We start from the raw sequence: 21,469 nt of genomic DNA, 5'->3' as shown, positions 1-21,469 counted from the left end.
GCCGGCGCGCGAGGACTACTGTGAGGAGGAAACTTTCCAAACGTAGAGCCGAAACGGATCCACCACGATTGAATCAGCAAGCACAAACCCTTCCTGGAGTGGCATTTCCTCTAGATCGACCTCCATTCGGTCGGAGCGCGCGACACTGCCGCAAAGAAACACTGCATCGTTGTCGTGCCGTGGCATGAGAGCGCTGCGCGCCGTTGCAAGCCCGGCTTTGAGAGTGCTGCTGAAGTAGAAGACGTCGCTACCCATGACAATGTCAAAGGAGTCCACACCGCACTCCAGCTTTATCTGCGCCAGCTGATCTTCCCTTCCCCACTGCAAGACAGCCACGTTGCAATTGCGGTAGCCGTTTCGCGCCACCGACTCAAGCACGAGGGCGAGGGAGACGGGCGAACAATCAGTCAGCACCACCTGTCTGGCATGCTGCGCGACCGTGAACCCGAGAACGCCAGCCCCACACCCAAGTTCCAGCACGCATTTGCCTTGAAACATGTCGCTGTGGGAATGGACCCATTCGCACATGGGATAGGCAGCCGGCCATATATACTGCGGTATGCTGTCTGAGTTCAACAATGCTACTAAGTCCACGTTCTCTGGCGTACTTGGACCGCAGGTGGCGCCGCGCTGGCGAACAAGCATCTGGTGGCGCCCCGAAGGTGTAGAAAAGGGCACATCAACCCATGCATAGCGGCAATCCAGCCGCACTAGCTTCCGCAACGCCTCCACATTTGCGTACTTGTGGTCGTTGCAAGCACCAGCAAGCGCATTGCGTTGGCCTCCTCCGGTTCTCATCACGCTGCAGCCTAGCACCAGTGGAGCTTTTCCTGAATACCACCGGTGCACATTCCAAGCGAATAAAGCGACTCCGAGAGAACTCCAGCGTTGACGCGACAGGCGTGTGCACTGAAGAACGAAGTATGTGTGTCCGGGTGTTTGTCTGTGTGTGGAGGGAGAGGGGGAAAGGGGTGTGGGCGACAATGTCGCCCCTTTCTTCCACTGTCTCACCCGCAAGTGAGAAAACACTAAACACAAATTGCGACTGCGGGTGTCATGGATGTGGAGATCCCGACATGAGAACGGAGTGAAAGAACAGAAATAGGAGGGCTCCCCTCAGCGGAAGCGAAAACGAGCGGGGCGAATGGGCTTGTTGCACCATATCGCCCTCACATGCACCATGGAGGAGGTGGCGGTAGTACTTGGAGATGTAGCTGCGACCGAAATGGAAAGCGTCATAAATCCTCTACAAGTTTCAGATACACGTGTGCGGGAAGACAAGCTCCTCTGTTCCTTGCGTTGTCACCGCGCACCAGGCTGTGCAGCCCGGAGGGAAACGTCACTGTCATGTAAAAGAGCTGCCCACCGCCACAGCCACTCTCCCTAAAGTACAGTCCTCGTTCAGCTACGCGCCGATCCGAGTGAGCGCACAGCCACTCACATACTTTTCTGCGCATGTGTACGTGTGTTCCTGTTTGCACTTTTTGTGTGCACTTCCGCGTTTGTGTTGATGCGAATGTCCATCTCCGCAACGGCATTTAAGCGCAAGCCAAAGATACGGCGCAGACTCGCCAGTCCTGCAGTAGCATCCTACGTCCCGCTCGGCACGTACCTTCATGGCGAGAAGGCGCGCTCCGCCTCATACCAGCCGCGGAAAATTCGCCTCGTTAATCTCCGGAAACTTCGCCAGCGGTTGGAAGTTCGCCGTGTCAACGTGATAAGACGCACCCCCGGCACGGCCGCGGGAGTCGCCGCCGCCACCACCACCTCGCCTGCCATATCCGCCACCGCCCCTTTCATGACCTCGCCGACCATCGCCGCCGTAAGAACCGTCCACACCGCGGCCGCCCCGACCTCTCCGGCCTCCCCCCCTGCCGTGCTCGCCGGCACTACCACGCTCCCCATAGTTGCCGCCTACTTGCTGGGCGCGGCCGCCACCGCAGCCGTTGTGAGAATAGTTGCCGCGCATACCGCTGCGCTCGTTCGCGTGGTACGGTGAAGCTCCACCTTGATACTCTATGTCAGCCGGGGCACCGCTGTGCGCCACACTACTGCGATAGTGGTGCCCCACCTCCAGCGGAGCAAAACGAGGCGCCCCATCGAGGCCGTTGCTCGTCTGGTAGCTAACCTCTAGTCGGCGACGGTGAGCGAGGAAGTCCTGCTTCAACTGATGCACCTCACCACCGAGCAGGGAGACGTTGCTTTCGGACAAGATGATGCAGCCGTTGCGCACCTCGGCGTCCTTGTGAATGAGCACCTTCTCACCGGGGGTTGGGATTCCCTGAAACACACGCAAGGTAGAGAGTTCCAGTGCTGGGATCTCGACATTTCCGTCAGTCAGCTGCAACCTCAGCAGTCGTTTGCTGGAGTTCCGCTGAAAGGCCGCGTTGAGAATGACTTCGTCATCAGAGACGTCCGCGCAGGGCCGCAACGGCTGCGTCGCGTCTCGTGATGCGTTGATTTGCATGACAACAGCATTGGGAAGGGTAGCAGAAACCTGGGCACCGATGCCGTAGGGCAGCAGGCTCGTGCCGCAGATGTCGCGCAAATTCTCCCAAAGCGATTTCTGGTACAGTTCCAGGGAGGTTATCGACGTCTTCGCCTGCACGCACCGTTCGATGTAGTCAGACGACAGCGACAGCGAGTACTTTTCCCTCACTTCATCGGCGAGTGCTGTCATTGTGCCGTGACTAAAGGTGGTCACACGATACGTGGCAACCTGCAGCAGGGAAAAAATAGTGGAGGTGATATATTCGAGCTGCACCATGGAGCAACGACTCGCATGTGCCCCGTTGCGAGAAACCAAAAAGAGAGACGGAAAAGGAGATGAATGCGTGCAGAGATCCTTGCATGAGAGACGTGCTGCACCTATGAAGGAACACGCTGAGGCTTACCGTGAAAGTCCCTCTGTACGAACAGAATCCGCTCGTCATCCACGGCCTAGATTTGAGTCCTTCGTACACGATCAAGCGGCAGTAACAGCCACCACTGACGCCGGCGGCCCACATAGTCTCTCGCCGCGCGCGTGCACTCACACGGAGAGCGCGCGAAAGAGAGAGAAACACAAGTAGCCGGGGAAAACGTTGCGGAGTGCTTTAGTGTCATCGGAAAGACTACAGCGAACTTTGCGCTAAACGTGAGATATAAAAGGGCAGAGAAGACAAGGCAGCAGAGGGGCTGTTGACTTTCGCACGCTGCGCTGCCTCTTCGCCGTCTTTTACGTGGTGTCCCATCCGTCTTTCTTCTCTGCTCCAGCCCCACCCCGCCAGAAGCACGAGAGAACACAGCGAAAAGATGAAGACAAGAAAAAACAAAGAAGAGGCGAGAAAGAAAACGTGGCGTCCATGTAACATACGCACATCAATACAAACACTTGCGCCGTGCAGCTGGCATCGTCGAGGGAAGTGAAGATGACGACGGCACACATGATAGATGGACATCGATGCAGAAAGAGGGTCGAGGTACTTCAAGGGTCACACATATGCGCGTCCGTATCGCACTCGAACTCGCATGGACGGGGAGGCAATGCGAGAGCCACTGCACACTTGCATTCCGCTCCCTTCTCACGCTTGCAAACTATGGAGCCCACTCCCAGCTGGTTCCTCGATCAGGAAAGGAGGTGGTGTAATGCACACTGCTGCACGTCAGGGAATCACAGCTACCTACCGAAAAATAATGGGGAAAAAGCTGCCATTCCCACTACCGGTTCAAAACAAGCGCTTCCTCCCTCCTCATTCCCATTCTCCATCTTCTAAGTTGGAACTAAACTCAGCAATGGAATACGTATGGGGGGGGGGCAACGACTCTCTCGATATGCGACGAAACCACACTAAGCACTGGAGATGTGGGGGGAAAGCGGGGTGTGCTCGATAGAGGAGGAAAAAGAGGCCAACAAACAGGCACACTCGCTCCTGCGTCGTTCATGTCATTCACTTGAGCCACCGCTGCCCTCAGTCCGTCCCCCACTTCAGCCTCGCCGCCGCCTTGCCGCGGCGCTCGCCCCAGTTACTCGCCTTCTCCGCCCCCCCCACCCACCACTGTGTGTACGATTCCAGTTGCAGCACGCACTGTGAGGGTGCCATGCCGAGGACGTACATGGAAGTCAATGCATAAAAGAGAAAAAAAAAGTACAATCAGCGTCACCACTGACCACCACGAAGGACGAGAAATTACATAACAACGAAAGTGAGAGAGCAAAGGTGCGCTCCCATGACCGCTGTGCCGCTACAACAACTCAAGTCGATTCCGCAGCACCGTGTTTTCCACAGCGAGCTGATCGCGCTCCGTCCGCAGCTGCGACCGCCGCCGTGAGTGGCTCGCGTACATGCTGCGCTGTTGCCTGTCCCTTCCACGGGCCTGCACTTGTGCGGAGACCTCGCGGGACGCGATGGCGTTCTGCAAGATCACAACCTTCCGTTCCATTTGCTCGATCTTGCAGTCATGCTCATCTAGCTGATCGTCGCGTTGCGCCACTGTCTCGCGGGAAAGCTCGAGTGCCGCACTCAGTTCCTCGAACTGGGCCAGCGGCACCTCCACTGCACCCTCTGGCACATCTTCCATGGGCTCGTCATCCTCCACCTCGGCGAAGACCTCACGAAGAAATCCGTTGACGGCCTCCAGCCGGGTCTCCAGCTGTCGCAAGCGGACCTCGAGAGAAAGGATGGACCTGGAGTTGCTCACGTTGGTCTCGCGCAGCTTGGAGAGGTTATTGTGCAACACCCTCTTTTCCCCCTCCAGTTGCCGGATGCACTTGTACTTGTTCTGCGTGTTTGCCACCGTCAGCACGCGCTCTGTTTTCTTTTGAATGCGCTCGTTACTCTTGACTTCCTCTATCAACTCCCTATAGCGCATGTTTGCCTGACGCAGCTCCTCCTCAGCCTCTGCGAAGCGCTCGTCCATATCCTCGGCAGCGTCAACCTTGGCCTGAAGCTCCTCAGCCTGTTGCTTCAGTCGCTCAGACAACTCCGAGATAGTACGCTGTTCTGAGGCCAGGGAGGAAAGCTGCCTCTTCTTTTCCTTGAACTCACTCTCCATGGCGGTTTCCGTGCGTGCAGAATTGCGGTCGACATCCCACCCAGTGGAGCGCTTTGCCTCCAGAAGCTGTTTCTCGGTGTTCTCCAGCGAGCGTTCCACCTCCTCCATCTGATGCGAAGTGACGTCAGCCTCGCTCTGGAGCTCCACCGTCTTGCGGTTCTCCAACCTCAGCGCATCCCCCAGCGCATTCAGCTCCGCTAGCGACTCGGGAGAAATTTTCACGCCACTTGCCACTCCCTCGCTGAGCTGCCTTTCCTTCTTTCGAATGATCATCTCGTTCATTGTGCGCATCTCCTTCAACAGCTCCTGCTCCTCCTTGGCGCGCTGGAGCTCCGCTTCCTTTCGCGAGACCCGCAGTTCCAAGTTTCGAGCTTCGCTTCGACGACGCTCCAGCTCCTCAGAGATCGACTGCGGCGAGTCTTCGCGCGGGACTATCGCTCCGTCTGACATCGCGCCTTTGTGAATGTGTTATTGTTGTGTCTCTGTGTGTGTGTGTGTGTGCACGCTTCAGTTCTTGCGACTGAACCCGACTAAGCGCTGTGGATATCGAGCAAAGATAGAAAAATGCTTTCTCTATACCGATGTATCAGAGAGTGACGGGCACCGCGAAGCAGGACCCGGCAGGCAGTTGCGAAACGAGATAAAAGCGAAAAGAGGAGAAAATATCATGGTGTATGTGGAGCTGCGCAGCAAAAACAAAACCTCTCATGCAGATACGCCGCCTATTCGCAGCGATCTCATGTGAACATGCACGCCATCAAACGGATGCCGTGTTTGCCATCATCACCTCCTGGCCTGGCCCTCCGCTGCTCACATAAACAACAAAGAGCCGGCACCACGTGAAGCAGCGGCGGTACCACAGAGGTGGACCAGTTTCAGCGGTGCAGAGATGCACTGCGCTGCCTCAATCAACAAAAAAAGGCAAGAACCGGGCACGCTTTCTGTGGATACCACAAAAAATCCATAAGAGCCTACAACGCAAAAGTATTTACAGGGTGGCACGTACAGCAGGAACGCGGCACATCAGTGATCAGGATATGGGTTGTCAGACAGCGTGCCTTGTCGCTGCATCAGGCGCACCCTCTCAAGACCCTCCTCCGCAGTCTGTGTGGAGATGGTGTACGCCTTGACAATCGACTCCTTCAACACCTTCGTCAACGCCATCTGGGTCAGGCCAACGCCATCGCTACGGCACATATCCAGACTAGGGTGGTACCCATGGATGTCGATACCAGCCACCTTGGGCCCTCGAATGCCGGTCATGATGTGCAACAGGTCGCGCGTAGAGAGACCTCCTGGCACGGGCGACTCCACGGCCGGTGCAAAAGCGGGATCTAATACATCAGCGTCAATGCTCAAAAAGACTGGATAGTCATTGCGGATGTCTCGAATGCAAAATAGACCCTTTGCATATATGGCTTGCATATCCATGTACATCACCTTGTGCTGCTTGCGGATCTTGCGGTCACCGGACGAGACACAGCGATTACCGATCTCGACAACACCCTTCAACAGGCCCTTCTCCAGCAATACCCGAATCGGCTGTTCCGCCTTCTCCAGCGATGGTCTGGCAGAGCAGTGAATCAGCACCACCTCGCTTGACCGGAAGAGCCGCTTGTACGCCTCAACCATAGCTAGCGTCGCGGAGCCATCACCGCCGACGCTCACCGGGACGTAGCCCTTCTCCAGCAACTCTGTCGTGGCCTCTGTCATCGCCAGATACCAGTCATCCTTGCTGGCCTCGCTAGGCTCACCCTTGTCATCCAGCATTTCACCACACTGGATCACAGGGAAAAAAATGACTGTCTCTGGTGGACATTCCACAGGGCCGGGCTCATGGAAGGTCAACTCCGCATACATGTCGCAGTCTCGCGGGGACGTGTAGAAATGATTCAGAAGCTTCGTCGAACTCATGTGTGCTCCGCCCGAGCAGCCCATGAGAGCAACAGGTCCCAACTTGTTAGCCCAGTCCCCCGATCTCGGCGGCAAGGCCTTCACGCGTGAGAGGAACTTGGTGAACATGGCACGCTCTTTTGGCTAGGGGCATCGCACGGTGTGTTGCCCTGGGCAAAGAGGTCCATCGGCACTCACGTGTGCGCGCCGTGCAGAGGACGACATGAGAGAAGGATGAAAAGCAGCGAGAGTCGTGTGCAAGTAGGCGCCCAGCGAAAGAATCGCTAAGAGAGCACCTCTTCCTGCGGCTTCTGCCGTCACAGAGACGCAAACGAGACGCACATAGACAAAGCAGAACAGCATAGAGGAAGCAGGAAAACGCACCTCGCATCCCCCTTCCCATTCCTTTCCGCTGCGTTCGCAGTCATGATCCTTCCCTTCCCTGTACATCTGTACAAATGCTGTCCCTTGTCGTGCGGCAAGGAATGGTGGCCCTCACCGCCCTCAAAAAAAAAGCGGCAAGCAGAGATGAGAGGGAGTCTTTCAATCCTTGCTCCTTTTTTCTTTTAGAACAGTACATTTTGTGTAAGGACATATTGCAGAAAGGAGAGCGGCACACGTACTGATGACGGCATTCACTTCTTCGCCAAAGAGAGGTGTATGGCGTGCCGATCTTCTGCCGGGCCTCCTCGTAGAAACTCGGTAGACGATACGCACGCCTTTGGCATTGACACTGGCATGCGGCGACCTGGCGGTGCTTCATCCGGAGAAAGAGATATCGGCAGCATTCGCCCACTTGTGGCATGGTAGTGGCGGCGCTTGTACTTTTCTGCTTTGCGCGATTGGCGAACAAGACGGTGAGCGGCGCCTTTTTCGCGCTGCCCAGCTTGCCACTCCAGAAACGCTTCGCGCCGTGCTATGCGGCGCAGTCGCTGATCCTGCAGCATCTCCAGCACGGCCTCTTTCTCGTGCATAAAGTCCTGCACATTGACACTACTCGACGGCGCAATGCCGCTTTCCCTTGCCAGCTCCTCCATATCAATGTCAGAAGGGTGGACACCTTCCTGCAGCTTTGAGTTTCGGAGCTTTTCGAGGACGACCTTACTTTTGAGGTCCTTGAACTGATACCACAGCCTTCTCGACACACAACGCAGCATATTCTCGGAGTGATCGCGGCAGCAACTGAAGGATGTACCTGCAAGGTTTTCTGATCCGAAACAACGCAGTTGCGGTGCACGTTCCCAAGAAAGTCACACGGCGCACCAAGTGAAAAGAAAAAGAGCACAAACAAGACCATATTTGTGCAATGTGCGGTGAGCCGAGAAAAAAAGGCAAAAGTAGAAATAAAGGAAGGAGAACAACGAAAGGATGCTAAAAGAGGTAGATGGCGGGTACGTCACCGCCAGCCTCAGAGTGCGAGCTGGCACCCTCCGTTTGTCACCGGTGCAATGGTGCCACGTCTCTGGCATCACGTGGTAGAAGCCCAGCAACTGTCATCCGAGCGTCGCCCGCTAGATCCTCGGCCCAGCGTGCCGCCACTTTACCGTTAATTCATTCAACACCCCACAAGGAAGGCGCTCTGGCGCTTGATGGATTCTTTTTTCGTTATCTTTTATCGAGGCGCGGCTCCTATTAACCGGATCTCTGCTCTTTCATTAAAACTTCGAAGGGAGACGCTACACAAGAATCACCTAGAAGATAGTTAATCAGGTCAGTCGCTAAAGCTCGCAGTTATTCGTTCCCCACAGCGCTGGAGCGCAGGGCGGCCAATTTTGCCTTTTTCTCACGAAGTCGAGTCATTCGCGCCTCGTCCTCGTCCACCTCGCGCATGCGCTTCTTCGTCTCACTTGGTGCGGCAACCTGAGGTGGTGCCTCTTTCTTTGCAGAGAGAGCCCTCTGCCCCTCGGCTGCTGGAGAAGACACTATCAACTTCTTCTCCGCAACGGCCTTCTTGTCCGCGGCATGCTTCATGTCCGCAGATGCCTTCGCTGGCTGATGTTGCCGCTGGTGTTGCCGCTGTTCCTTAGATTTATCAGCCGCCAACTCACCGCAGTCAGACACCACGATGCGACTGCGCGGCTTCCCGGAAGACGATCCCAGTCGCTCAACTTTCTTCACAACGTCAAGACCATCGATGACACGGCCAAAGACAACGTGCTTGCCGTCGAGCCACGGGGTTGCAGCAGTGCAAATGAAAAACTGTGACCCGTTCGTATTGGGACCTGCGTTGGCCATGGACAGACACCCCAGCCCAGTGTGCCGGCCGGCTTTCCCAGAAAACGACTCATCCCGGAAGGTGGTGCCATAGATAGACTCGCCGCCTGTGCCGTTTCCCCGGGTAAAGTCGCCGCCTTGGATCATGAAGTTCGGGATGACGCGGTGAAACACGCTGTTCTTATAATGCAGGGGCTTGCCGCTGCGGCCCTTGCCTTTCTCCCCCGTGCAGAGAGCCCGGAAATTCTCGACCGTCTTGGGAACTGTGTCGGCGTACAGCTCCATGACCATGCGCCCGGCTGCCTTGTTGTCAATGCTGATATCGAAAAATACCTTTGGATTGGTCGCCTTCTCAACAGCAATGCCGGGGCGCTGCCCGGCCTTCGGCGGGACGCTCATACGAGACATTCCGATCGGCGAAAAGGCACTTGGCACCTCGTCTCCTTTTTCCCCCACTGACTCGTGATTTCTACAGGCAGAGTGGTTTCTCCTCCTGTTGAAGTTGACAACGGCGGAGAGCAAGAACACAGGTGCCACAGAAGTGAGAGAAAAAAGGAACAAGAAAGGTCGGAAGTGTAGTCGTTTGATGAGGAACAAGTGGAGCTCAAAAGCTCGCATTCAGCGCGCCCCAAAACAGGAGTTTGCGCAAGGATATTAAAAAAGCACGGTGACTGTTTGATCTGTCGACTGGGGGTGCTTATTGTGCTACGTCATCCATCACGTGCAGTCACTCCGCCACTTAGAGAGGCACCACTGAAAGACGCAACTAAAGGATTGGCCATCCACGCCCTGCCGCTTTTTCTGCTTTTCCTCTTGATTCTCTGCAGCACAGCGTCCGTATCAGTCACTGATAAAAGAAAAAGTGCCAAAAGAAAGACACGTCGAATGATCCCAAGAAGAAGGTCTGAAGCAGGGGCACAGTCGAGTGAAAGCCGGAACGAAAAGTTGAGAAGCAGCCAGAGAGACATGCACACATGATGCAGCACTCACTTTAGCTTCCCCCTCTCTCCTCTCCGACCTCTGTCACTGTCCCACAGTGCGGTATTGCCTTCTAGACACCGATGGGTTTTCTCTACCTCCTCGAAAAAATGTCTCGGCTGCGGTTGTTTTTGTTTCTCTCCCCTATCAGCGCGTTACGTTTTTCTTTCAAAAAAAGCTTTCTTTCCTCTCTCAGGAGGAGAGCCGAGAATATATAAAGCATGTGTATAGGTGAAAGACATCACATGTTCTTCTCGAAAAACTCGCCTGCTTTTGTGGTGTCCAGCGTGGGCTGTCCAGGCTTCCATCCGCACGGGATCGCATCTCCATTCTCGTCCGCGTACTGGAAAGCCTCCAGCACGCGCAGTGCCTCGTCCACGTTGCGGCCCACAGGAAGGTCATTTATCGTTGAGTGGCGCAGGATGCCCTTCTTGTCGATGATAAAGAGCCCTCGAAGAGCGATACCGGATTCCTCGATCAGCACACCATAGTCACGAGCGATCTCCATCGACTTGTCCGCCAGTACGGGGATGTGCATTTCACCGAGGCCACCCTTTTTGCGTGGCGTGTTCACCCACGCCAGGTGAGAGTACACCGAATCGCACGACACCGCAACAACCTGCGTGTTTAGCTTCTCAAAGTCGGCGTGGCGATCCGAAAACGCAATGATCTCGGTCGGGCAAACGAAGGTGAAGTCCATCGGATAGAAAAACAGCACAATGTACTTGCCCTTGTAGTCGTTCATGTTTATCTCCTTAATTGCACCATTCACGACAGCCTGGCCGGAAAACTGTGGCGCAGCTTCACGGACAGTCGCTGTACGGTACATCTGATAGTCCAGATTCAAAAGCGGCGACGTAGCCGCGAACCCGCGGAACTGCGAGCGCTTCAGGAAGCAGCTGGTGGGAAGACGGCGGAGCATCGTGTTTGCTTTGAGGTGACGTGCGCGCGGTAGAAGTATGAAGAGAAGGAAGGAGTAGAAGATGCGTATTTTGGTGACTCGGAGAGAAAGACGGGTAGCCAAAAATGAACTCACAACTCTATGCAAATCCATCCAATCCTCCCCCCCACCAAACAAAACGATAAAAAAAGAAAAATAAAGCATAGATAGGAGAAGAAAAGTGTGAGAGAGATATGTGTGGCGAAATACACGCAGGCCGAGAGACAGTAGGGCAGGATTGAACTGTCATCCGAACATAAGTCGAATCGCTCTCCTCCGCTTCCTCGCCGCTCCACCGCCTTCAAGCCTCGCACGTGAGGCGCCTTTATGCATTAGCAACGCCTTAACGCGTGACAGACGTCAGCATCCCGGAAAGAAAACGAGCCCAAGCCACACTCACGACGCAGATGATTGTCTGTGCGTGAGTGACCTTCCCCATTTCCTGAAATAGGCGGTTAACTTGATCGAAGACGCAGCCGTCTCCCTTGCCTCCTGACGCAAAAAAAAGTGTTTTGAGTGATGATACTGCCACCCGGATCGTCACCGACCTCTGCACTACTCTGCTGCTTTTTTCCTTGTCGTGCCAGACAATGAGCTTCTTCTGTTGTCGCTGCTTGTCCTCGGTGTATGCAACCAGTTGAACGACCCATTACGATTCATTACACTTACTGACCCTTATCCGACATCGACGAGTAAGGGGATAGTGTGAGGGGCGCGGCTGGCTAGCATTGCCATCCACGCAAGTGCAACGTCTTGCCCTCGCCCCTATTCCGAATGCACGATCATCTCCATGATGCCCATACTCCTTTCCATGCGCTGCATCACCGCAAGCGACGCGCCGATCTTCTTTTGCGCATTCAGAATCTCCCGGTGAAAGAAGGCACTTTTGCCCACATAGGCGCTATAGATATCGAAAACGGTCTCGAACACGACGAGCATTGTGTCCGTGAACTGCGGCTTTTCGACGTAGTGAGTGGCAAAGCGAAGAACGCGCACAATGGTGCGGTCGTTTTGGTTGTTCAGCGCGACGTGCACCGCGCCTCGACGCACAAGCTCCTCAAATGTGGAAACGAGGACATCGGGATGTCGGGAGTACAACGCAGTCTTGAGCGCTTTGCCGTACTGGTAGCTTCCCAACTCAAACTGCACTTCTTTCATCTTGTCTTGCAGCACCTGCTCCTTCGACCGCGTCTTCTTGTCCAGAACGAGCTCCTCGGAAGCATCTTCTTTATCCATGTCCGCCTTCCTGAAGCGATACACGTTGAGCTCGCCTGTTGTGCTGCCCACGGCGTACTCCGTCGACCCAGGGTGCACCGCCAGCGATGTCACACCGTTTTCAAAGCGCTTGTTCGCAATGCAGCGCAGCTCACTGCCGTCAAGCGAGAACATTTTCACACGACAATCCAGAGATCCCGTGAGGAGACTGCGCAGCTTTTGCGAGTAGGCGACCGCGACGACTGACTTGGTGTGAAACGAGCCCTGAAACAACGGCGTACTAAGGCCCTTGCGTGGGTCAAAGACGACGACGCGATCGCCGGCACCAACAGCCACAATCTCCTCACTCGGTACGAAGCAGAGCGCCTCCACGGCTTGGGTAATGACGTCCCCCGAGGTTTGCAGCGGCGCGGCCATGCCGGTGCGAGGATCCCACAAGTTCACTCGGTGATCGTAGGAGCCGCTAAAGAACGAGCCACCAGCGTATGGCTCAAGACAGCGCACGTAGTCAGCGTGAATCCGAGCCGTACCGAGATCATCGTCACTCATCAGATCCCACAGCTTCACCGTCGTGTCGTCGCTTGCAGACGCAAAGTTATGTCGGCCAATAAAGATGGCGGAGCGCACATCCCGCGAATGCCCTAGATACTGCCGCTCGAACGCGGTCTCCGAGGACCGCAAAATCACCCTTTGGTCCACAGCTTGAATGTAAAGCTTGTCATCCTCGCGAAAGCGGACGGAGTAGTTCTTGCGCTCCGTCTGTTCGTTCACCACTACGCCATCCGTCTGGGGGACACGCAGGAGTGCAAATTGGTTTGTGGAAGTGCCTCCAAGCAACGAGCCAGCGTGATTGTAGCGCAGACTCGTGATTTGACCGAAAAACGTCTGCTCATAGCATAGGTGTACCGTGTTCCACGCGACAGAGGGGTCCTTGGTGGCGTGGACAGGCACCTTGCGGAGCGGCAGCGTCCAGTCAGCGTTCATGGTGTGCTGGAAAACAGAAAGTCGTGCGATCTCCTCCACGCAAGCTTCAAACAACGGTGCCCGTAGTGCCCACACAATCAGGCAGAGACGAAAGAAACAAAGGAGCAGGAACAGAGGGAACGGTGCACAAAAGCACCTGTGGATGAGCAGAGAAGCATGAAAAGAGGGCGTGCAGACACCGTTCTCGCTGCTCACTCCCGCAGGGCAACCACTCGGAATGTCCATCGAGAAGCGCCTTTGAGAAACAAGGAGTCGAGTCCGCGGCCGAGACGAGAAAGAGAGAGACTGACAGAACAACAAAAGCGTCAGCAGAAGTGTCTATATTATTTTTCGTTCACTCTTCTCAGGGACAGTCAGAGCGGCTAGAGAGGCACCAGCTGTGTGCACGTAAGTCCCTCCAAGACGACGGCAGTGTCCACCTCCTTCACATCATACAGCGTCACTCCATCCTCTGCAAACCGCCTCACCACAACGGCCTGCAAAACCGATGGCCTCGCTTCGACGGCTGCGCAAGGCAACGCCGCAGACACAAGCACGACGTCCCCAACATCGACCGCACCGTAGATAATGGCAACCTGGCTTGGGCACCCGCCGTCGTGAAACGGGTCACGCAAGACGATGCTCTTTCTCTCCACCGTGCAGCAGAACAGCGCACAGCTTCGCAGGTACCGCTCGCATTCCAAACCCATTCTGAGCAAGGCACACAAGCTGCTACAGATACCGTCCTTTGTGATGGAGGCACCAGGCACCTGCACCACGCAGGGCAGGTGGCCCACCGAAAGGACGCCATCGTTTCCGCAAAGAAGAACATTCACAAGCATCCAGCTCGATAAAGCCACTGCACATTGACGAGGCGCTGCAGCTTTCTGGCAGAAGAGCACATCCGGAACGTTGTCACCTGGCTCTAAAACTCTCATGGCACACAGACGCAAAACACGATCAGCAGGCATGGGAGGAGGAGTAAAGCAAACCATCTCACCCGCACTTGCTGCCATGGCATCTGCAAGTGACTTGCAAACAGACCGCATTCTAGTGCCGTGGGGGTACGTCATGCAGAAAACACGAGAATGCCCAGTATCGTAGTCCAGAACCTTGATTATAGCAGCGCGTAAATCATGCTGCGGCGCCCCTGAAAGGGTCTCCGACACGTCAACTGTCGACTCGTCATTACACTGCGCGGCCGCACAGCAGTTGATGGACCTGGGAGTGACAAATGCAAACGTTACTTTGACGTCGGCCATCCCCGCATCTGTCTTCGGCTGACATAGGGATCGGCAAAGTGAAATCATGAACATGAAAGTATGTTGTGCCGCGCAGGTGCCCCGGTGCGTTCGAGCAGGACGGTGAGAGCGAAAAAACAAGCAATGATAAGCACTTGAACAAGTGGAAGAGGACATTGAAGGCGCATTCACCCCTCCAAAGCATCCGCTACGCGGTAGCGCGAGCACCTGCCAATCATCTTAGCAGTTCCGCCCGCCTGACCTCCGCCCTGTAGCTCTGGGCGGCACGGCAAAGGGCTGCTCCATCAGTGCAACGCGCACTTTCTCCAACAACCTTGGTCGTTAAAGTACACGGTTGCACTTCATCCACAGGAGTGCTTCAGGCCACTACCGCTCTGATCCCTGCACAAAACCTCATCGCTCTTTTTTGCTTTGGATTGCTGTTCCTCTTCACCCAACTGAGATGAGCTAGTTGACAAGACGACCCGCACAAGTACGCGAGCGAAAAAAAAAAAGAAAACAGAAAAAAAAAAGACGACAACGAAAGTGCGGTGGGCCGATTACTCAAGCTTACAAGAGAAGTTATCAAAACAAACGGGACGCATGACTAGGAGCACTTGCGAGAAGAGAACAAGAAGAGCGGGGAAGCTCAGCCAGTAGCATAAGCTAGTGCTACCGCTTCATTTCCTCCCATCTGTTCTTCACTTCCGGGATGTTGCTGGACTGAAACAGCTGCTCCAGATCCGCGCGAAACGTGTCGGCTATAAAAATCTCTCTATTCTCCTTTGCGGCCTTCATCACCAGCTGATGAAGAGTCACCGCAAAACTCTTCAAGCTCTCCGCAGCAGAAGGCAGCCCACATCTTTCCTTGAGCTTGTGGAGCATGGTAGAAATGAAGGTTCGCACGTTGACCTGCTGCAGGACGGACGACGCTCGAAGTAGAATCGCCTGCATGTTATCCTCCGGGATGTTGCCCTTCAGTAAAAACTGAATAAACGCCCCTGCTGAGCCCGACGGAACCTTTAGCAGCACAGAGGCACAAACCTCTGGACTATGCGTCGCTAGCTCACTCAGCTGCTGCGGGGAAACACCTAAACGCGACACAAGCGACTCGTTCAGCAGCCCAAGCAGCGTCTGCTCGTCATCCTTAGAGAGTTTCGACTTGCGCGCCTCTACAAGCAGTCTCTTGGAGATCATCCATCCTTCGCTTGGTGGAGCACTGTCGAGAAGAAGCATTGCAGACTTTCCGGGTAGCAGATACTGCAGTTCACCTTCCTGCATAGGCAGCATCGGTAGCTTTGCTGTTACCGATGGGAGAAGTAACGCAAACAGTTTGTTCGGCTGCTCATCAAACACAGCGGCCGTCTCGTACAACGAGCCGCACTGCTGCTTCTCGTGCTTTGCGACCCAGCAGTGCTCAATGTCCGCCATCGGCTCCTTGATCTTGATGCTCGCCTTCTCCCACGCGTTAAGAGCCTCATCAATAGAATCCTGTTTCTTCGAAGCATACGACACAACTTTCTCATCATCTGCAACCGTGTCTCCAAGCAGCTGGAACGCAAACACCTTTGCTGCGCAATGAATGCGGAACACCTCTGCGCGGGTGGCCTCCAGGCTCTTCTTGCCCTCTTTCGACTCCTTCGTTGTGTACTTGATCTGCTCAACGACAAACATGTCTCTCCGAATAGCATGCTCCAGCTCTATTAGCACGTCGTAAAATGTCGACTTCGCCGCCACGTTGTCTTGCTTCCTCATGTAATCCACAATATACAGAGAAGCGATGAGACCCGTGGCCTCCGCCGACGCTACGAACTCCTTGCACATCTGCCCCATCTCACAGCACACGGCGGAGTACCGAGCTGGCTGAAAGTTGTCCCGAAACCTCTTTGACAATGTGCCGAAGGAAGAGGTATTGTCAAAGAGAGCATCCAGTAGCCGCGACCTCTCAACTGAGTTGAGAAAATCAACGGACATCTTTTCTGCCCTTTTTTTTTCGCCAACGCCAACAATTCCTATGAGATGGCGAAGCGAAAAAAAAAACGCGCTAGCTCTACGGTCAGCTCGACCTGGCTTGCCAACCGACGAAAAAAAAAAGTCAGCTTCTGGAGCGCTCACGAAAGTTTCCTCAGAGTTTGAGATATCACAACGCTCTCCTGCGCTTGATCTTCAAGTATATGCACCTGAAATTGCCGCTTGCTCCACACTTCCGCCCTCTTTTTCCGGTCGTCGTCCTCACCGAACTAAAAAGGGTTCCAAAAACACAAACAAAAAAGAAAACAAAGAAGCCTTTTCGGCTTCGCTTTCGAGTCTCTCAATTTGTCGCGGTAACAACCTCTTCGGTCTCGAGATTCGTTCCAATGGTACACATACGACTCGCACGTTTCGCTAATTCACCTCCCATTGTCAATGTGCACGTGGGTGAATGATGAAATCAAGATTACCAGAGACGAGAGATACGGAAGAGAAGAAGGCGATCAAAACAGTTACACCCTCTGATGAGGAAGTGTAAGCCACTACATTCCAGTCGTTGCATAGTCTCTTGGATCCTACCACAATGTAAAACACAACCATTTCCGCAGAGCGTGACGGGCAGCGATAATCATTACCGGTTTTATGCTTGTTTCTTATCTGTTGTGTGCGTTAGTATACACATTACGCCTCCTGATGACGATCCACACCTCAAGATAGTGGCGAGCGGCCAGAGCCACCACACTCCGACAGAGAAAAGAGACTCTATCGTGGACAGCAGCGACCCACTTCTGGTGCGAAATGAGCCAAGCGCCTACGACGCGAGAAGGTCAAACAGATGCTTTTCTGCCTATGTCCGGTGGCCATGTCCTCGGTAGTGTTCCGTTCCGGCGCCATGCGAAAAAGAACACACTTCCACCATCTACATAGCAGTCGCGATGCCAATATCACTCAACCACATCTCGCCTAGTGCTCCCTCGCTAATGGTTTGGAGAGCCTGCGCCACACCGACGACAATGCACCGGTCTTCGAACCGCCTAATAGGGGAATTGGTGCCAGTTAGCATCCAAAACGGCTCGTGGGTGCAGTTCGCGGCAGGGTCCACGGTTTCATCATCTTCTCTGAGCACCATAGTGAGGAGCCTATATCTCGCTACTTTGCCCCACGCGGATGAAGGTGTGCCAGGCCGGGCTGCGTAAGCTTCGACTCATGATCTAGGATTGGATTGCGTCTGCTGAAAAAACAATCTCTGAATAAGAGTCTCTCTACATCGCGACATCCGTACACGATCCTCCAAGCCTTAGTAACATGATAGCCCTCAGAGAATACATACAGAAAGTCTTCACAGAGAAAACTAAGAACGTAAAGCACCGAAAATAAGAATAGTAAAAAACAAGAGATAAGCGGGCACCGCAATTCGTTTTAGTTTTCCTAGCAGAAGGCCGCGCACATTCGAGAGAATCATTTTTTTTTTGTTCCCTTTCGACATGATAAGCATAGAGCACAGGATTTCTTTCCATGGAATACCTTAAAAGCCGAAAACTCGGTTCATCTCTTTTGATAATCATCTTGGAAAAGTTTTGTACACAGTAGAGTTGACGAAATGACTGTTACTGCTCAGCATTTCCCAAACTGCAAAATTTCACATCCGTCAAAGGCGATTTGGCTCACAGATAATATCATAAACGTGCTCGATTCAGCAAGTAGCGATTCCACCTGAAGTAGACGACAAGTCGCTGTACCTGCAACCAAGCTCGTCTTCTCCTCAGTCAAACAATGGAGAGGGCACGGCAGCGCATCAGTGAAGTACGGGTACGTACGCACTGAAAACCCGTTGTACTCTCGACGAAAGAAAAAGAGCACTACCGTCGGATCCACATCCGTTTCGGAGCTGATGAAGTCATTGACATGAAGAGGAAGCAACGCGATAGCCAACAGAGGAGTAGTGCTGCAGAACGAAAACGAAAAGCCGACAAAACCGATAGGACCGTGCTGCCGATGAAGAAATTTGCACACAAACGGTGTGTAGTGAAACAAGGAAGAGCACAACGAAAGGGGTGCGCACAAGGGCTCCTCCGTGCGGTTTGCATCTGTTACCTTCCCAACAACTACTGCACTATCACCAGCTGAAAAGCTCCTTTCTGTTGTGAACAGAAGCACCCCAGCTACCGGACAGCAGCGGGGCACAGAAAAGCATCCCGCTTTAGTTTTAAGAGCGTCGCACCTGGCAGGGACAAGCCAGTGACGCGACTGACCGTTTTTCCATACATCGTGGTCAGCAAAATGAAAAAGAAGTATCGTGTCACCATGTTTGAGAACGTTGTTATGCAATGGGCTGTCGTGCGCGATGGAAAGAAGTAGAGGCCCATCCAAGACACCAACCAGCGAAAAACGACGCACCACTTCGAAGTACGAAGGCCCAGACACAGTTTTCATGGTGGCCACTAACGTTGGACAATGCAAAGCCAAATCGAGAGCTGCCACATCCCGCGGCATACATTTGCTCGAATCGGCATTCAGAAGGTGCATCGCATCCGCGTTTCTGCTGCAGCGAACTACGCGAGTACGATGTGCCGCAGCGTAATGCTGAGCTGCCACGGCCAGCGCAGAGCTATCGCTCTCCTTTGCATGCTGCTCGTATTGGTACACACAGCCATCGTTGCATACGGAAGAAAAACAGACAAGTACACCAGCATCCACCAGTGTTCGCAGAGCCTTTTCCACATACTCATCTCCCACTACAGCCTCCGCTGACAACAGACCTGCTGCGCAGCCCATTGCGTCCGCTGACAAGACAGTGACAAAGCAGCGGTCCTTTGAATCCCTACCACTTCTGCAGATTCCATTGCTGCAGCAGAGTATGTCAGACTCTAACACGATGCCCTCGTAATGCACAGGGGCGCCGTCACTGTCGATCATCGCAGCCATGGGAACAGTACAGACTTCGCCCTTGATCAAAAAATGGAAACTGCCCCGCTCCAACAGCAGTGTCGATACAGCTACAGGAACACGAAGCCTTTTTCGAAGCTCAAAGCACAGGAACGCCTCGCGCGTATACAAAGTGTCCACAGAGACATCCTTTTCGAACACAATGTCCGCCAAAGCACCTCTGCTTGATTTTTGGAGCTTGTCTACCTGCTCCAGAAAGCCAGAAAAGATGCTCTCGCCCCTGGTGACGTCATCTTCGATGCTCTTCACAACGACCCTCACATTCTCCACAAACTCTTCGGCGCCTCGGTCGCTGCAGTAGTGTGCTGCGTAGTCGTTGCCACAAAAGGAGAGAGACAGCGACTTCCAAGCTACCCTTTCCGCGGCCATTTTAGAACGTAGCTGCTCTTCCTCCTTGCTCAGCAGAAAGGGGCGGGTGGTGTACTCGTAAAACGAGGGAAGCGTCACACAGCTGCTTTCCGTATACTTCGACCCAACGGCCTGATAGATGTAGCTGAGAGGATCCCACATTGTATACGTTGGAAAACGGTCGAATCCCTGTACAAGCCTCACAGGCAGCGGTCTAGCACCGATAAACAAAGACTGTGAGCATACCACACAACCACCTCGAAGATGTACAGCGGCACCGGTTATCGTGCACCGAAATGTGAGAGGCTACTCGATGCGAATATCATAATAAGAGAGGGTGAAGAAGAAAGCGGAAGAAAATGAAGTGCTTAGAGGAAGAGGAAGCATCACCCTCGTGCTGCACCTTCCACCATGCCCCGGCGTCCCTGCTTCACGCTTATCCGGAATTATCAGCGCTGTGCGGCGACACGTCTGTCCGAAACCAAAGCACCTATCAGTTGTTTCATGGTAGTGATCAACAGGGCACACTACACTTTACACAACAGCAGAAAAGAGCGTCAAAGGCTAGGGAGCCACTGGAACATACCTTTCTCTCTTCAAAGCTCCCCTGGCCGGAAACAACATGACACCGTTCTTGCACATCCACAATATGCTCTCCAAGGGATAGCCCAGTTCTCAGTAGTTGAATTCTCCGCCATTTCTCAGAAACATACACTTTCACCAAGATCCCTCCCTCCTTCTGCTCGAGACAATTTTAGAGAACCGCAGACAGGCAGAAAATGTTTGAGAGAGGGGAAAGAAAAAAAAGGATCTGTGTGTGTGTTTGGGGGGGGGTACCCGCAAAAAAAAAATGGCCAGCAGCATTTACCGTGGCCGAGTCGAAATGGCAGCCGTATAAAGGTTAACGGCATGAGCGCCAGCATGGGAACTCCTGCAAAGAAAGCCTTCCTATGCAGATATAAATCAATTCACTACGACAATTCGTATGCTTAACGTCCACATAAAATATACAGTGTCGATGGGCGAATGGGATGCCTTTTTCGCTTCATCTCGTCTTCCATCAGATTTATGCTACGCCTCATCGCACTGCAGACACCCCATCACCACTTGCTTTCCGCCATGTTGTAGTTTTCTGACAGAACACAGAACCTCCTCCACATAAAAAGATCCCCCTGAACCTCACTTCTCGCCATCCTTGCGCTATCTAATGCAAGGAACGGAAGACAGACGACAAACGCGGTTGACCGTCACCAACGAGTGCCAGTTTGTCTTTCTCAAACATACCTTCAAAAACTCTCTACTGACACAACAGCACTCCGAATAGTGACAGCTCCACCATTCCCTGTGCCGCAAGAAACACCCCTCGATCCCCCACGTCCCGCCGACTACACACCGCCCGCACTAATCACAAGGTTGAAGTACACGCGACAAAGAACGACGAAAGCGATCTATCGCCGATAATGTCTGCCCTCCGAAGCTCGACAGCGTTTCGCGAACACGACCTGCAGCGGCTAACACGGTAGTAGTCGGCAGATTCTCGGCAAACAATCGCCTTAAATAGATCACCTGCTTCTTTCCACCCGCGTTACACACTTCCAAAAAACATTGGCGGTCTACAGGATCAGCTGAAAGTTGGCCGGCGCACTCAGTAACGCAAGGTGGAGCTCCAAAGAGTTAGATCATGACCGTGTGAAGCAACGTTCGCCATAAATAAAATGCATCTTAT

General features: G+C 53.8%; 11 protein-coding genes across 11 annotated transcripts; all 11 read right to left on the bottom strand.

The window, feature by feature from the left end:
* Positions 1–15: 15 nt before the first annotated feature.
* Positions 16–798, bottom strand: LDBPK_230110 (hypothetical protein, unknown function; the record flags this gene model as incomplete). Its single annotated transcript, XM_003860864.1, has 1 exon — positions 16–798. One exon carries the CDS (start codon positions 796–798, stop codon positions 16–18), a length of 783 nt encoding a protein of 260 aa, XP_003860912.1.
* Positions 799–1,639: 841 nt separating this feature from the next.
* Positions 1,640–2,680, bottom strand: LDBPK_230100 (hypothetical protein, conserved; the record flags this gene model as incomplete). Its single annotated transcript, XM_003860863.1, has 1 exon — positions 1,640–2,680. The coding sequence occupies one exon, from the start codon at positions 2,678–2,680 to the stop codon at positions 1,640–1,642; it is 1,041 nt and encodes a 346-aa protein (XP_003860911.1).
* Positions 2,681–4,224: 1,544 nt separating this feature from the next.
* Positions 4,225–5,484, bottom strand: LDBPK_230090 (hypothetical protein, conserved; the record flags this gene model as incomplete). Its single annotated transcript, XM_003860862.1, has 1 exon — positions 4,225–5,484. The coding sequence occupies one exon, from the start codon at positions 5,482–5,484 to the stop codon at positions 4,225–4,227; it is 1,260 nt and encodes a 419-aa protein (XP_003860910.1).
* A 573-nt stretch (positions 5,485–6,057) lies between these two features.
* LDBPK_230080 (agmatinase-like protein) lies at positions 6,058–7,056 on the bottom strand (the record flags this gene model as incomplete). The annotated part of the gene is made up of 1 exon (XM_003860861.1): positions 6,058–7,056. One exon carries the CDS (start codon positions 7,054–7,056, stop codon positions 6,058–6,060), a length of 999 nt encoding a protein of 332 aa, XP_003860909.1.
* Positions 7,057–7,562: 506 nt separating this feature from the next.
* On the bottom strand, positions 7,563–8,084 carry LDBPK_230070 (hypothetical protein, conserved; the record flags this gene model as incomplete). Its single annotated transcript, XM_003860860.1, has 1 exon — positions 7,563–8,084. One exon carries the CDS (start codon positions 8,082–8,084, stop codon positions 7,563–7,565), a length of 522 nt encoding a protein of 173 aa, XP_003860908.1.
* A 574-nt stretch (positions 8,085–8,658) lies between these two features.
* On the bottom strand, positions 8,659–9,549 carry LDBPK_230060 (cyclophilin, putative; the record flags this gene model as incomplete). Its single annotated transcript, XM_003860859.1, has 1 exon — positions 8,659–9,549. The coding sequence occupies one exon, from the start codon at positions 9,547–9,549 to the stop codon at positions 8,659–8,661; it is 891 nt and encodes a 296-aa protein (XP_003860907.1).
* Positions 9,550–10,360: 811 nt separating this feature from the next.
* On the bottom strand, positions 10,361–11,041 carry LDBPK_230050 (peroxidoxin; the record flags this gene model as incomplete). The annotated part of the gene is made up of 1 exon (XM_003860858.1): positions 10,361–11,041. One exon carries the CDS (start codon positions 11,039–11,041, stop codon positions 10,361–10,363), a length of 681 nt encoding a protein of 226 aa, XP_003860906.1.
* A 783-nt stretch (positions 11,042–11,824) lies between these two features.
* On the bottom strand, positions 11,825–13,258 carry LDBPK_230040 (beta propeller protein, putative; the record flags this gene model as incomplete). Its single annotated transcript, XM_003860857.1, has 1 exon — positions 11,825–13,258. One exon carries the CDS (start codon positions 13,256–13,258, stop codon positions 11,825–11,827), a length of 1,434 nt encoding a protein of 477 aa, XP_003860905.1.
* Positions 13,259–13,620: 362 nt separating this feature from the next.
* On the bottom strand, positions 13,621–14,499 carry LDBPK_230030 (hypothetical protein, conserved; the record flags this gene model as incomplete). The annotated part of the gene is made up of 1 exon (XM_003860856.1): positions 13,621–14,499. The coding sequence occupies one exon, from the start codon at positions 14,497–14,499 to the stop codon at positions 13,621–13,623; it is 879 nt and encodes a 292-aa protein (XP_003860904.1).
* A 651-nt stretch (positions 14,500–15,150) lies between these two features.
* Positions 15,151–16,302, bottom strand: LDBPK_230020 (hypothetical protein, conserved; the record flags this gene model as incomplete). The annotated part of the gene is made up of 1 exon (XM_003860855.1): positions 15,151–16,302. The coding sequence occupies one exon, from the start codon at positions 16,300–16,302 to the stop codon at positions 15,151–15,153; it is 1,152 nt and encodes a 383-aa protein (XP_003860903.1).
* A 1,761-nt stretch (positions 16,303–18,063) lies between these two features.
* LDBPK_230010 (hypothetical protein, conserved) lies at positions 18,064–19,905 on the bottom strand (the record flags this gene model as incomplete). The annotated part of the gene is made up of 1 exon (XM_003860854.1): positions 18,064–19,905. One exon carries the CDS (start codon positions 19,903–19,905, stop codon positions 18,064–18,066), a length of 1,842 nt encoding a protein of 613 aa, XP_003860902.1.
* Positions 19,906–21,469: the final 1,564 nt, after the last annotated feature.

The sequence above is a fragment of the Leishmania donovani genome, chromosome 23, assembly GCF_000227135.1.
Source record: "Leishmania donovani BPK282A1 complete genome, chromosome 23".
In the NCBI taxonomy this organism is placed as follows: domain Eukaryota; phylum Euglenozoa; class Kinetoplastea; order Trypanosomatida; family Trypanosomatidae; genus Leishmania; species Leishmania donovani.
This window is presented reverse-complemented; position numbering and strand designations above follow the sequence as displayed.